Consider the following 13,058-nt stretch of genomic DNA (forward strand, 5'->3'; position numbering starts at 1 on the left):
GATCCAGAGCATCTTACAAGTTTTATCTTTTCCTCGTCCAGGAAACCTTGTCCAGGTTTTAGATCTGGACTTTGACTGGGCCATTCTAACACCCAGTTAGAATGGGTGTTAGAATTCTAACTGGAAAAAAAGAGAAAGAGTTTTCTCTTTTTTTCCTGCTTAAAGATGAAACTCTTTCCTTGTCTTGAGTCGTATTACCCAAACTCCCCTGTAGTTGCGCCCTGAATTTACCTTGATCGTGTACCTGCTGAATAAATGGCCTCCCCACAGCATGATGCTGCTCACGTCATATTTTGCTGGTGCATCTGAAGTCCAGCCAAACTGGTGTTATGACCTTTTATGTTTTATTCACATTTTCCTCTTGAGCTGCTAAACTTATTTTTTCCCTTCCACCATACACTATCATTATTATTATTATTATTATTATTATTATTATTATTATTATTATTATTATTATTATTATTATTATTATTATTATTATTATTATTATTATATTTTTCAGCAGTTAAGAGTCACAGTGGCGAAACCTCACAGTACTGTTGCCCAAGTTACTCAACAACTTGTTGCTAGGTAACCAAGGAGCGAGTGAGTCTATGCTACCAACCTTACTTAGCTGGCTGTGAGAATGAATACATTCCCCAGAATGCTCTGTGCGTTTCTGGATTGGAGTTTGGTGAAATTATTGAATCTTCTGACATATTTTCTATTGATATTGATCACAAGTCTGTTGCGACCCATATTGATTATGTTATCCAAACTTTGTTGTTGATTTATTGCTCTGACGTATATCAGAGTAAAGAGATTGAGTGCTTCCTCTTCACAAATAAGCACCAGTTTTTGATGGTTTGATGCACATAATCCTCTCAAAATAAATTTAAGTTTCCAGTTCTAATGTAGCAAAACCTTAAAGGGAGTGCATACAAAGAAAAAGACGGATTTTTAAGAATATGTTACCATCTCCATAAAATAATCATTGTTTATAATATTTGAGACTTTCCACTGAGACATATGTACATGTATGAGTGCATTTACATGTTAATGTCGGTTTTATGAGGCTGGGACGATGAAGATGATGCATCCTATCCCCACTAGTGTTAGCCTAGATCTGTCAGAGGCTTGTTGGGTTACTGCCTGGTGAAATCCCAACCCTCAGGAACAATGTGACGGGCCCGACACAATCATACATGCACACACAGACACACAAACATACATGAACATACTTTCAGTCTCAGCCTCGAGATAACAGACAGGAGCTGTGATCCAGTCTGGCTTTTTTGTTTTTCATTTCCTTGTTATTTAGTTTTGATCGACACGTTTCTCAAACAGACTGCACCTCCACTGGCCCCTGACTCAACCCTGTCAGACTGCGATAAAGGCACTTCTGTTTGGCTGAAGTCTGTTTATTTCTCATTTATTTATTTCGCTCATCAACGTTGGTGGTGTTTCTGTGGCCCAGGCCCTCCAGAAGCTCGTAACCAAAATAAATGATTATGCAGCGCCTGCTTTTTCATCGTCCTGATTGTGCTCACCACCGTGGAGATCAATAACAGGAGACTGATGTGAGAGGAGATTAGTGCTGCTGGAAGCACCGGCTCTTCGTCATTCAGATAATTTCACGGCGTTCACAATTTTCACTTCATATCAAATAACTTAAAAATGGCAATCTTGTTTCCTCCACAGCATTATTTATCACCTTAAGAAATGAGATGCTGCATTGCAAATTACTCGTTTAGTTATATTAACTCTTCAATATATTACTTTGTTTCCTGCTGGGCAGGATTTTAGCAGCGATCCCTCGGTTGTAGCTGAATTCAAGCTTGCCCTACATTTAGCTTCATGCTGCAGAGTGAGCAGCAAGGAGAGATAACGGCTCTCCTTGCTCTCCTTTATGATCTTTTAATGTTGCTTCTAATTAATATCTCTGTCGTTAATTTGCTGTGACACATACCCTCTCCACCCACCCAACCAGTCAGCCAGTTAGCTCAAAGCCCCCCAAGCCTCCTTTAATCTCTAAGCACCAAACCGCAGGGAGAGGATCTGGAGTGTACAATCGGTCGGCTCACATGTGGTTTGAAACATTTCTTTCTCTTTAAACTTGTATATTCGTCTTTCAGTTATTCACTCAGTTGTACTACCAGCCTAAAAAGCATGGAGTGCAAAACTTCCCCTCTCATTCTGTGCCACCCTAAAATTTGTTTCACATGCAGCCATTTTTCGGAACATCGCGTGCAGCAGGTAAAGTACATCGCCATTACACCTGCTCATGGGGGTGGCTTATTGTCCTGTCATTGTATCTGATGGACTGATTATGATTATGATGATAATAGCAGACCAGAGATGGCTGGTGGCTGTCTGCGGAGCCTCGCTTCCCTTTATTATTTAGAAGCCATGTATTCTTAGAATGAAAAGAAGAAAAATGGGGGAATGAGATGAATCCGTCAATAAACACATAATGAGGGTCTGGCTTTTGATTTTACTGTCTAGTGCTTGAGCTGAAACAACTTCTGAAGGTCCTTTTCTTAATTTGGATCCTTTTCATTCATTTCTCAGTCCTTGTGTTTGAATGTTGCAGTGTGGGCTCCAGTTTGTGCTTAACAAGTGGAAGATAGGGGATAATGAACAAAAACAGATGAGATTGACCTTAAAACTCTCCTCAACAGATAAACAGTATTTAAAAGACCAGTTTCTAAGAAATAGCAAAGACCTAATACAGGACCCGAGTAATGCATTAGATAGGCCTCTTTATGGCAACTTTTAGATTTTATATCACATTGAGAATTTACTTTTTGGAGCCAAAGTACGATCATCAGAAAGTTTGAAAAACTGTTGGTCACTGGAAAATATTGCAAGACATAAAGAGTTCATTTCAGAGGTTTCGACAATACTTAATTCATTTCAGAGCTTTACATCTAATTCATACGACAGCACAACAATAACATTCAGCTTGAGTGTGAGGAAACTTTGCAGACCTTTAAAATTTCATCAGGAATGTGTGGACACTGCAGACGAGGATAAGACTGGTCATCAGAGACCTTTAAGAATAGCCACACATGCCTGATGCTAAAGCTGCAATTTAATTGGAATCAGTTTTTATCTGTCTTGGTCTGCCACCTGCCTTGGAAATGACCAAGCAGCTAAAATAAACCATTCACACGCAATTACCTCATTCTAGAATTGGGCCAGCTGTGATAAAGAACGCACCTCTCCAAATTGCACATGGGCTAGTTGAGTGAAGAAGGTTGTAAGTTTTTCCATGTGAAGTTTTGCAAAATGTATTTTATGATCCTCTCAGAGAGACATCATTGCATCAAATTTAGTGGTGAGGAGGCAAGAGGAAGAAGAGCAGAATAGACTTTATAACATAAATTTTATTATTGACGACAATACTTTTACGTAGCTCATAAAAAACTTTATGCTTCAGAGCCTCTTTGTGATCAACTCACAAAAAAGAAGTGCACAACTTTTGGATGTTGTGTGCCTGAGTTCCTAGTACCTCACTTGCTGAGAAATGTGCAAAAATGCCGTGTCGAGTTGAAAGTGAAAGTCACCCACTGTGAGGCTAAAACTGGTTAATATATGTGCAGAAATCACCAATAGTTGAAGGAAATTCTACAGATCATGAAAAATATTTTAGTGCAGATGTGACTCTGGCATTGTGGTAGGAAGGCCAGTAGTCAATAAATTATATAAAGCCAATAAAGGAAAATTAAATATTTTATAGGATCTCTAGTCTGCAGTAGAGCAAATGTTCTGTTTAACGTAAGAAATATGAATTGTACTAATTTTTGCCTCTATAAAAAGTGACATATTAGAAAATGAAGCAGAAAATTTGGCTAAAAATCCCTCATTGCTTTAAAAGTGAACTAGCACAACTGAATGTTAATGGACAGCCACTCTACCTTCAGTGTATTTTTAGACCTCCTGATGGGGTCAGAGCACGTTGTCCAGATCATAGCAATAATTAATGAATGTTTTTATTGAAATAAGAAGAAGCCACTGCAGCGAGTCTACGTCATCCTATGTGGTCTCCGTTTCTCATTTGCTCAAACTTTGTTTCTTATTTGTCGGGCTCATCCTCACTATTCTTTGTTTTTCTTTTTGTTCGCAGGTTCAGGAAAACATCTTTGTTGAGTTCGACCACCAGCAGCTTCTTGAGTTCTATGACAAGGTCTGTTTGTTTTGTTTCGAGTATGAGTGTGTGATATCAGTGTTCATGCTGGATATCTCCCCGATTGATTAGACGCTTGGCTTGACAACATCCATCTCCTCCCTGTCTGCTTCTGACTTTCATATATTTCTGTTTCTCTTTGTTTTTATTAGTGAATTTCTCTTCCATATTTTTATGAAAGTTTACTAGTTTTTTTCCCCCCCTGAAAACTCAAAATCTTCCTCTGTTTTCTCTCAGCTTGAAATTGTCCAAGGACAGTTGGATTCCCTGACTTGATGCCCAGTGCACAGCCACGCCCACACAAACAACATGTTGTTAGTGTTGATGTTGACAGCTGGGCCAGCTGTCAGAGGCCAAGCAATTCCAGTTCTATTCTGATTTATTAGAGAAAAATATGTCAAACTTAAAAGAACAAACTTCTGACTGTGTTGAAGTTTATTGCTATTCCAGTTTCTGCTCATTACTGGGATACAGTGTTTTTTTGTTTTGTTTTTTTATTGCTTTTTTTGGAAATTGAATTGTACTTAATCAGTTTTACTTATTTTTTTTTCTACTGCATGTAGGGATCTGATGCTCAGTTGCTCTAAACATTACCTACAATGAGATCCCTTAAGAGTAAAAGTGCCATTACTCAGTTGTCTTAAAATTTGTATTAATAAAGTTGTTTCACTTTCAAGAGTGAGCTTCATTTGTTGCTGTTGTATTAAACTGTGGATTGGACATGAAGCCTGCCCAGACTGTTGTTTTTGTTCAGTGAAGGCTCATTATTCCTCATTAGGACCAACCTGGATGCTGCTCCAACAGATGGGAGGTGTGTGATGCACAGCAGACCTTCAGCTCATTTGCGCACGCGTCTGTGTGCTGATCGGTGCTGATAAATCCTTGTTCTCGTTCACGGGCCTTCCCCAAGTCTGTGGATGTGATAAGTCCTTCATATTTTCCACTTTAAATTCAAGCTTTAGAGGTCATCTGATTCCTTTCTGGAGATTAAACAACTTAAAAGATCTTTTCAAAACATCTTTGCTGATTTTCATCAAGTTGAACTTTTTATGAGGACAAAGTCTCTTTTAAAATGTCACCGGATTTTGTATTTAACAAGTTTTTCTCAGGTAACCTCTAGTAAAAGAAAGCTTGTGTTTTGTTGTTTTTCCATGGCCCATGTTCTTTATAAATTACATTTTCTTTTTTACTTACAGTACCATTTTAAATGCATTTGGGATTTTTAAGTAATTTAGATTAAGTCTGGAAGTTAACTATGCAGGAAAACATTTGTATTTATTTTCCATATTGTTCCTTCTGTTGTGTAAAACTTTTGTCCAACTTTTGTACATAATATGTCCATAAATTATCAAACATGTATGATGGATGGAGAAACTCCACCTCTTGACCCATTGAACCTCCATCCGTTTATTCGTCTATCTTTAAACTTGCTCTCTCTTTTACTCCACTATTCATCTGTTTTTCACCTCACTTTTCTTTGCTCTACTAGCCTGTCAATCCATCCATACCTTTATTGATCTCTCTAACTCTGCTTCATCCATTCCTTTCTCTACCTATAAATTCATCCGTTCATTCAACCTTCTGTTTTTTTATCAACTCTCTTTTCACCTTTTTATCAATCTGTCTATCCATCCCCCCATATACCTATAAATTCATCCATCCATCTTTTCATTTCCCCCCCCATCATTCATCCACAAATTTATTTATTTATAAAACTCAAAAATAGTCTTATTTTTTTTTTCTTTTCCTTTTTGTTTGCCTTCAAATGAAAGCCGGAGGTCTGTATACATATAATCCCTTTAAATCAGTGATTCCAGCAGCAGAAACGGAGGAAAACCGAACTTCGCTCCATGTTGCCAGGAGCACAAGCGTTTTATCGTTGCTGTTTTGTGATCATAATCTGTGTTTGGGTATATATTTCCACTTGGCTCCTATAGTCCACTGTGTCTGCAACAGCCCATAGGTATGATTTCTGACAACTCTTGGTTCTGGAAAACCATAATGAATACAACATAGATACAGCATGTTTAAGATAAGTAATTAAGTTTGTAACACAAGATTTTATAAACCTGGCTGATATTCCTTCTACATATGATATCCTTCTCTTCAGGTTATTTCAAAGTAACACCTCGCCTCAGAGCCTGTGCTCACAGCTGAGACGCATGTTTGCTATATACTTTCTCTAATGACCTATTTTACTTGCATGGCTCTTTGTTTTCCAGAAGCTGTGGTAATCTCTCCCAGTTTAAATATTCAGTTTAAAACATTAAACTGAATATTTAATGTTTTAAAGCAACAGTTAGCAATCAGTTCCAGATTAAATCAATTAGATCATGTTATACATACATTTCTGCTTTAAGTTGGGCTGTGAAATGTGGTGTTTTTCACTTAAGGTTATCACAACATCTTTGGTTTATATTTGACTGAATGGTTCATAGGCCAGGGTTAAGCTTTGTAACAAGTAAAACAAAAACTAAAAATGGTCGGGAAAGAAAAAGAGTGGAATAAACAGATCATGTTTAAAGAAAAACTTCAGAAACTCTGAAGAGCTATAGATGGATTTGTTGGCTACTGCAGGAATACTAATCTATCCTTCTTACTTCTCTACTACAGCAGGGAAAAAAAAACCTCCAACCATGCCTTCCCCTCACCTTTGAAGCCCTGCCGTCTGTCCTGGAACACCTCTGTCCTCATTTTTCTTTTCTTTTTTGACAATCTTTCCCACCATGTGATAACGCCTGGAGCAAGAGACAGCGCCGTGTTCCTCAGCATGAGGAACAGATGGCGAGGCCGAGCAGGGATGGATTCTCTGAAGGAAAAAAAGACTTTCACACTAAGACTCACACACTGAGATCCAGCAGACCCCGGCACACAGAGTCCCAGCCACAAGGAATAGCAGTGTGTTTCTGAGCTGGTACACTGAATTATGTCTCTTCATGTATGTATCAAAGCTGTTGGTGCGCTCTGATATTTGTGCTGAGACAATATCAGCTCTCCTGGATACCAAACAAACAAACATACTTGCTGTTTACGGTTTAGCATATGGGCAGTCTGTTGTTTCCCTTACTTTAATGTATCTAACACACCTACTTCTGCATTTGGCTGTAATCTTGATGGACTGGCAAAGCTGCACCATAGATTACAAACCCTGATAGTTCTGGTCTCTTGGATCAAACTTAAGAAAGAGGAGTTATTTTTTCTGACCCGTCCAGGCTGCTGGTGCACAGAAACTTTTCAAAGGCAGCACGTATTGAAGATTGTAGCCATTATTAAGCCAGGCTGGAACCCGAGCTTGAAAAAACATGGGAGGATATCTGTGGCAACATGGGAAAATGTAACCCCCTTTGATCCTGCTGTTCATGCCAGAAAATGGAAGTGAAATCCTTGTAAAGCCGAGGGACAGAGTTGCTTGCAGGTCCTTCAAGGTCTCTGATTGCATCTCTGTGAGGAACAGTTAAAGTCAGAATCAGAATATTCCTCTGATAATGATTCCGCTACAGTGAGAAAAAATAAAAATAAAATCCTGTTACATAAGGTCAGATTTCTTGTGAATTTCAAGTTTTGCAGTCATGTTCAGTTGCCAGGTAAACGCCAAGTTTTGCTTGTGAAATCACTGGACAAATTTACATCAACCTTTCTTGCAACATATGAGCTGAGATTTTATTGAAGTGAACACATCTAAGGCTGCAAGAGCAAACAGACTAACTAGCTGGACTGTGTTAGACTCTTTATTTCCCATTCAGAATGGCCATAACTCCTTGTGTTCTAGATTCAACAAGCTGTGAGAAAGAGACCTCAGAGATTTTGCTACCACTGCATGTCAATATACCTTTTGACATGCAGTGGTGGTACAACACACTGACGCCCTGAGCCAGACTCTGCTTTTGCTGCCCTCCTCCAAAAGGTTAAAACTCATGAAATTATGTGAGTTTGTGTTGCAGGGAGGGACAAAATGCATGACAGTCCTACAGAGAAAACAGTCTACCGTAGTCTCCCTATTCTTATCACCAAACAGGATGGATACGTGCTCTGATTAAGTACATGTGCATAAAAGCAAAAAAACATGTTTAGGAGGAGATAACTAATGATCTGGTGCTTGTACACAGAATTTCTCTTGAAGGATGTATTTATGCAAATTCCTGATGAAATTGACTGACAGGATCAGACGGTGTATTTTTATAACTTTCAATTTTAGTTGTATCCTCAGTTTCCTTTTCTGCACCCGGTGTAATTTTCTGCTGCTGGTTCAATGTGCTGAACTCTTCGGTTGTAATGACTGGTCACTACTTCACGCCCCTGACCGCTGACATCAACAAGGCTTTCACACAAATGTTCAAGGTTAACGTCCTTCTGTCTTTTTCTGTCACAGATTTCAGCTTGGAAGAGTGTGTAATATTGTACAAACTTTGAACTGTGAATGTTTCAATCCTTTCATCCCTGCTTTTATTATTTTCATCACTGTGGCTGGACTCAGAACTCAAGCACGGAGATTTGTGTGTGAATGTGCTTCAGGAGCTGCCTGTAGATGGGACCTTCATAAGTTACGGTAACAATTTCACTGTCTAACTGGCTTTGCTTTGATAAAACGTATCGTCTTTATTATTTCAAGGTTTGTTTACTCAAATATAAACAAAGTCTGGTAAAATAACAGAGTCCTACTGGTGGTCCTCCATCTGATGCAGGATGCATCAGGAAAAATGGTACTGCTTACTCTGCAGTCCGTTTTTCTTTTCCTCCTGAAGAGTTTGTGCAGAAACAACCAGCTGATTGGTCAATAAATAAAGTGTTTCATCTTGTGTGGGCAGAGGATGAATGGAAATCGGTAACGACCCGTGACTGTTCCATAACATCCTGTTGTTCAGGTGAGGTGGGGCTGGAAACACCTGGGCCCAGTGTTCTCACTCTACAAAAACACAGCTGCTCTTGTTGGCCCCACATAGCAGGCAGCCCTGGGGTGGCTTTGATTTTTAATTTTAGTTTGAGCTTGATTTAGTTGGCCTTATTCCTGTTTTAGGAATAAGGCCTCAAGCCTGCGTAAAATTTCAATCCCTTTTGATGATTTATTATAGTTAATGCTAAATTTTCTTCTAATAGGGGGGAAAAAAAATGCTTGTTGGAATAGCTATGATTTGTAAGAGTGGCCTAGTCAAAGTCCAGACCTAAATTAGTCACTATTTTATCTCAGTGTAAATTTAAATATCACTTTTGTCATTGAATTAATAATTTTCAATTAAATTTTAGTTGTTCTAAAAAACTCCTTTGGGACTTGGAGATGGTGTGTTCATGTCAATTACTAGTTTTCCTTCATATGTAACTTTTTGTATTTAGGTCATAAAAATTCAACTTTGGTCTTTTTGAAGACCTTTTCTATTTATTATTTCAATAATTGGCATGGATTTTATTTATCGGTAAGAGCAAAGCAGTTTCAGAAATTGGTGGATCGTATTTCTTACTTTTGTGTCTTTCTCCTTTGCTCCTCTGCTTCCTCCAAATTTTTTGTTTTCCTTCGGATCCTTTCTAAAATAAAACGTCCAGCAGGATATTGCAATGCTCGTGCGCTGTTAACATTTCCTTATTTGATTTTTGTCATTTAGGTATTTTGTTGAGGCAAGACCAAGCAAGCACAAGTATTAAGTTCATGGTGCAAAATCAGCTCAGCCAGTTTTTCAGCTGGTGTTTGTTACTCAAGACACAAGATATATATTAAAAAAAGTAATACTTTATTGAGCTGACACCTATAAAACAACCCCTCCGGAGGCCATAATGGATTTGAAAAACTTTCACTCTGTTTCGCCCATAAGCAACTTCACCAGCGAACAGCATGTAGCAGCAGTTTTTCCTGATTCGGTTTGACTCTGAGGTGCTTACAAATGTCCCAGTCATTTATTTTTCTAATCTTTGGGACATCAATCCAACAGCACGGTTTCTGTTACCTACCAACAGCAACTCTTTATACTTTGAAACTCCCCACATCTTTGTTTCAGACTCAGAGTGAAAAACATTTGATGTGCTTCTGCTCTCTGACGTGCATAAAACCTCCCCCAAAAAACTCAATGCCTCATTAGCAGAACTATTCTGGTCCTGTACTTTGTTTTTGCTGAAAGAAGTTTCAGTGAGAACAAAATGAAGCCTTCTCATGAATGATGTTATCATTTATGGTGTTAATGAGGTGAGGCTCAGTGCCTCATTTCCTCCACTTGTTTGGACCTGGAAGTATTTCTGTTCTTTATTTCATAGTTTCTGAGGATTCTGCTTCAGCAGGTCTACGTTTCGTTGAAATGTGAAGAATAGATTGTTTTGGGCCAGCAGAAAGAGCTGACTGAGGGTTTAGGACTTGATGGTTGTTGTAGAAAATTATTATTTATATCAACCAGGAAGAGAGAAGTCTGTATTACACAGCTCGGCAGTAAAACAGGATTTTATTAATGTTTAAAAAACCACAGCGTGATTACAGAGGTGACTTGACTGCCTTATATGAGCATCTTGCACAATTAGCATGAGTGGGATGGTTGGGTATATTTGGTTTAAACATGTTTTATTCAAATCAAATGCATTGTTTTGTTTTTTTATCAAACCTACTGTGGGAAATGTTTACATTTTTAAATGAAAGAACAGCTTAGATTTTGTTTGCAGGTTTGAAACAATTTCTTCAATGGGAAATTAAATTTTTTTTTGGAATAAAATTATGTCAACACAGTACGGTAAGTTGCATTAAAAAAAAAACCTGGGTAAATGACTACAGCTAACATTTTCTAATTACCTTTACATTTGAAACGATTGCTCAATTCTTTAGCATTTTTTGTCCAATGTTATAAAGACCCAAAGTGGATGACCTAAAGAGCCCCATACTGTGTTGGAGCAGCTGGTTGCAGTATAGCTGCTGGTGTAAGCTGAATCATCAGCTCTGGCCTCCAAACCAAGAGTTACACAGAGGAAAGCAAAGGTTTTATTTTGCAGCAAATGCATTCAAGACACCTTTTATCTCAACACATCCAGCATCGGTTTTCTGTTAGGCTTTGATCAGTCACGTTTATCTTGACATCGTTTTTCCATTCCTACAAGAGGAACATTAAACAAGAGAAAGTGAGTTTTAACAAGTACAACATCAATGAGTGGTTGTTTTATCCCAGAAAGTATGACTGAATCCTGACGAAATAAAACTCCTCAACCAGGTGAGCTCTCAGAAGAACAGAAAATGCTTCTCTGTTCATGTCTGTGCATTATGTCACCCATACAATCTTCTCTAAGAAGTTCTTTAAAATGGAAAAGACAAGCGAACATGGCATTAAACTAAGAAAGTCTCTCATAAATTCATAAATTAGGGAATTGCTGAAAAAAAGTTCAGCAAACAGAAAATGCTTCCAAATCGAATGTTACCAATCTACCAGTTCAAAGTAATTAATTCAGTAGATAACAACCATAACGAAAAGCTTAATTTACATTAAACCTAAACTGGTGATATATTTATGCCTGTGGCGCATTGCAGCCATGCTAATGATGCTGAGAGCTTGCTGCTTTATCAGGACCCGTCTTCTCTGCTGCTTTTAATGTGCAGGTTTTGTTCATATTCCCCTTGAAATTTGCACTTCACTCACCTCTGTTGCTTTGTTAACTGTGGAGCTGTTAACTCTGGCTTCTCAGTGTCTCTTCCTCTCTCTACAAGTCCCCACTATACACACTTTACGCACCTTTGTCTCCACACTGCATACCAAGGCTGTGCTCAAGTAGGTAATACTCGTGGATGTTAGCTGCCTTCCGCCTACAAACTTTGAGAAAAAGAATAAAATACAGTGTAAAATTGTTTTAAGGATTTGTCCGAATTGGCACATCTAATGGGTCAGTTGCTGCTAATGTGAAGAAAATAATTCATCAGGAGAAATTATTTATAGGATTTTCTTAGGACAATCTGGAGGTTGCCCAAAATTGAATGACCAAAGACGGATGAGGAATTGCCCAGAAAGATTTAGCGTCACTCTTAAACATTTTATCAATCTGTGGTTGAACTTACCTTTTTCAGTCTCCCTTCTGCTATGGAGGCTCAAAACCACACAGTCTTCTTCTGAAATCTCTCGTTCTTGTTGAACCCCAGGCTTTCTAATTTAGCCTTATTTTTGTGAAGCTGCTTCTCACCGACAGTGGGAAACTTTTCACAAAATAAACTGGATATTTCTCTTCTTCTGGCTGTGGAATTGAAACGGTCACACACAATTCTGCTGGCGTTCGGTCTGCACCGACTTTTCATTTCCAGCACAAGAGCCACATCACAAATTCACCACTGCTCTGTATTTGTTTTCCATCTAAAATTATTATTCTGCCTTGAGTCCTAATAAGCCACCTGTGGTCAGTCTCTGTGCAAACAAATCCTCTGCAAATCATCTGTTTCTGCTGCTGTTCTAAATACAAATTCTTTCAATTATTTTCCTTTTTGTTTTAACTCTTTCTATGTAATTATTTTTATGCTGTGTGTCTTGCCCGATACTAAAACAAGATGTTCTCCCTGCATTCTTATGTAGAGGTTACTGACTTTCTTGGAACCGATGCTCCCATTTTGTTAAATTAAACTGGGACACTGAGGTTTTCTCTGAAAATCATCATCTCTTCTTCCAGCTTTATTATCCTGGAGACACTCTCCAACAAATTTTCAAGCCCACTATCTGCTCTGCCAAGCTCTGAGCCCCACTTGACCCAGTAGTTTCCAGTTCCTGCACAGATAAAGACCCTTTAACCTCAGCCCTCCTTAAGCTCTTTTTCTCCTCTGTATCCTGAAAACCAAAATATTCCTGTGGCCAGAGGTTCTAACGGAGTGACTCCGTCTGCCTCTGTCCTCATTAGCCACTCTGTTCCTGACTCTTAACTCTCAGCCTTTAAAAACACACGACACTAAGCTGCT

At 38.5% G+C, this 13,058-nt stretch overlaps 1 protein-coding gene across 1 annotated transcript in view; it reads left to right on the forward strand.

Annotated features, from left to right (window-relative positions):
• The window catches only part of commd10 (COMM domain containing 10), a 66,949-nt gene extending 62,055 nt beyond the window's left edge, over positions 1-4,894 (forward strand). The window contains exons 6-7 of the mRNA XM_044110267.1: positions 4,109-4,168; positions 4,406-4,894. Of these exons, the coding sequence (XP_043966202.1) occupies positions 4,109-4,168; positions 4,406-4,444 (99 nt within the window). The 3' untranslated portion in view covers positions 4,445-4,894. The remainder of the gene's footprint in view (positions 1-4,108; positions 4,169-4,405) is intronic.
• Positions 4,895-13,058: the final 8,164 nt, after the last annotated feature.

Source organism: Gambusia affinis, linkage group LG03 (assembly GCF_019740435.1).
Source record: "Gambusia affinis linkage group LG03, SWU_Gaff_1.0, whole genome shotgun sequence".
Lineage (NCBI taxonomy): Eukaryota > Metazoa > Chordata > Actinopteri > Cyprinodontiformes > Poeciliidae > Gambusia > Gambusia affinis.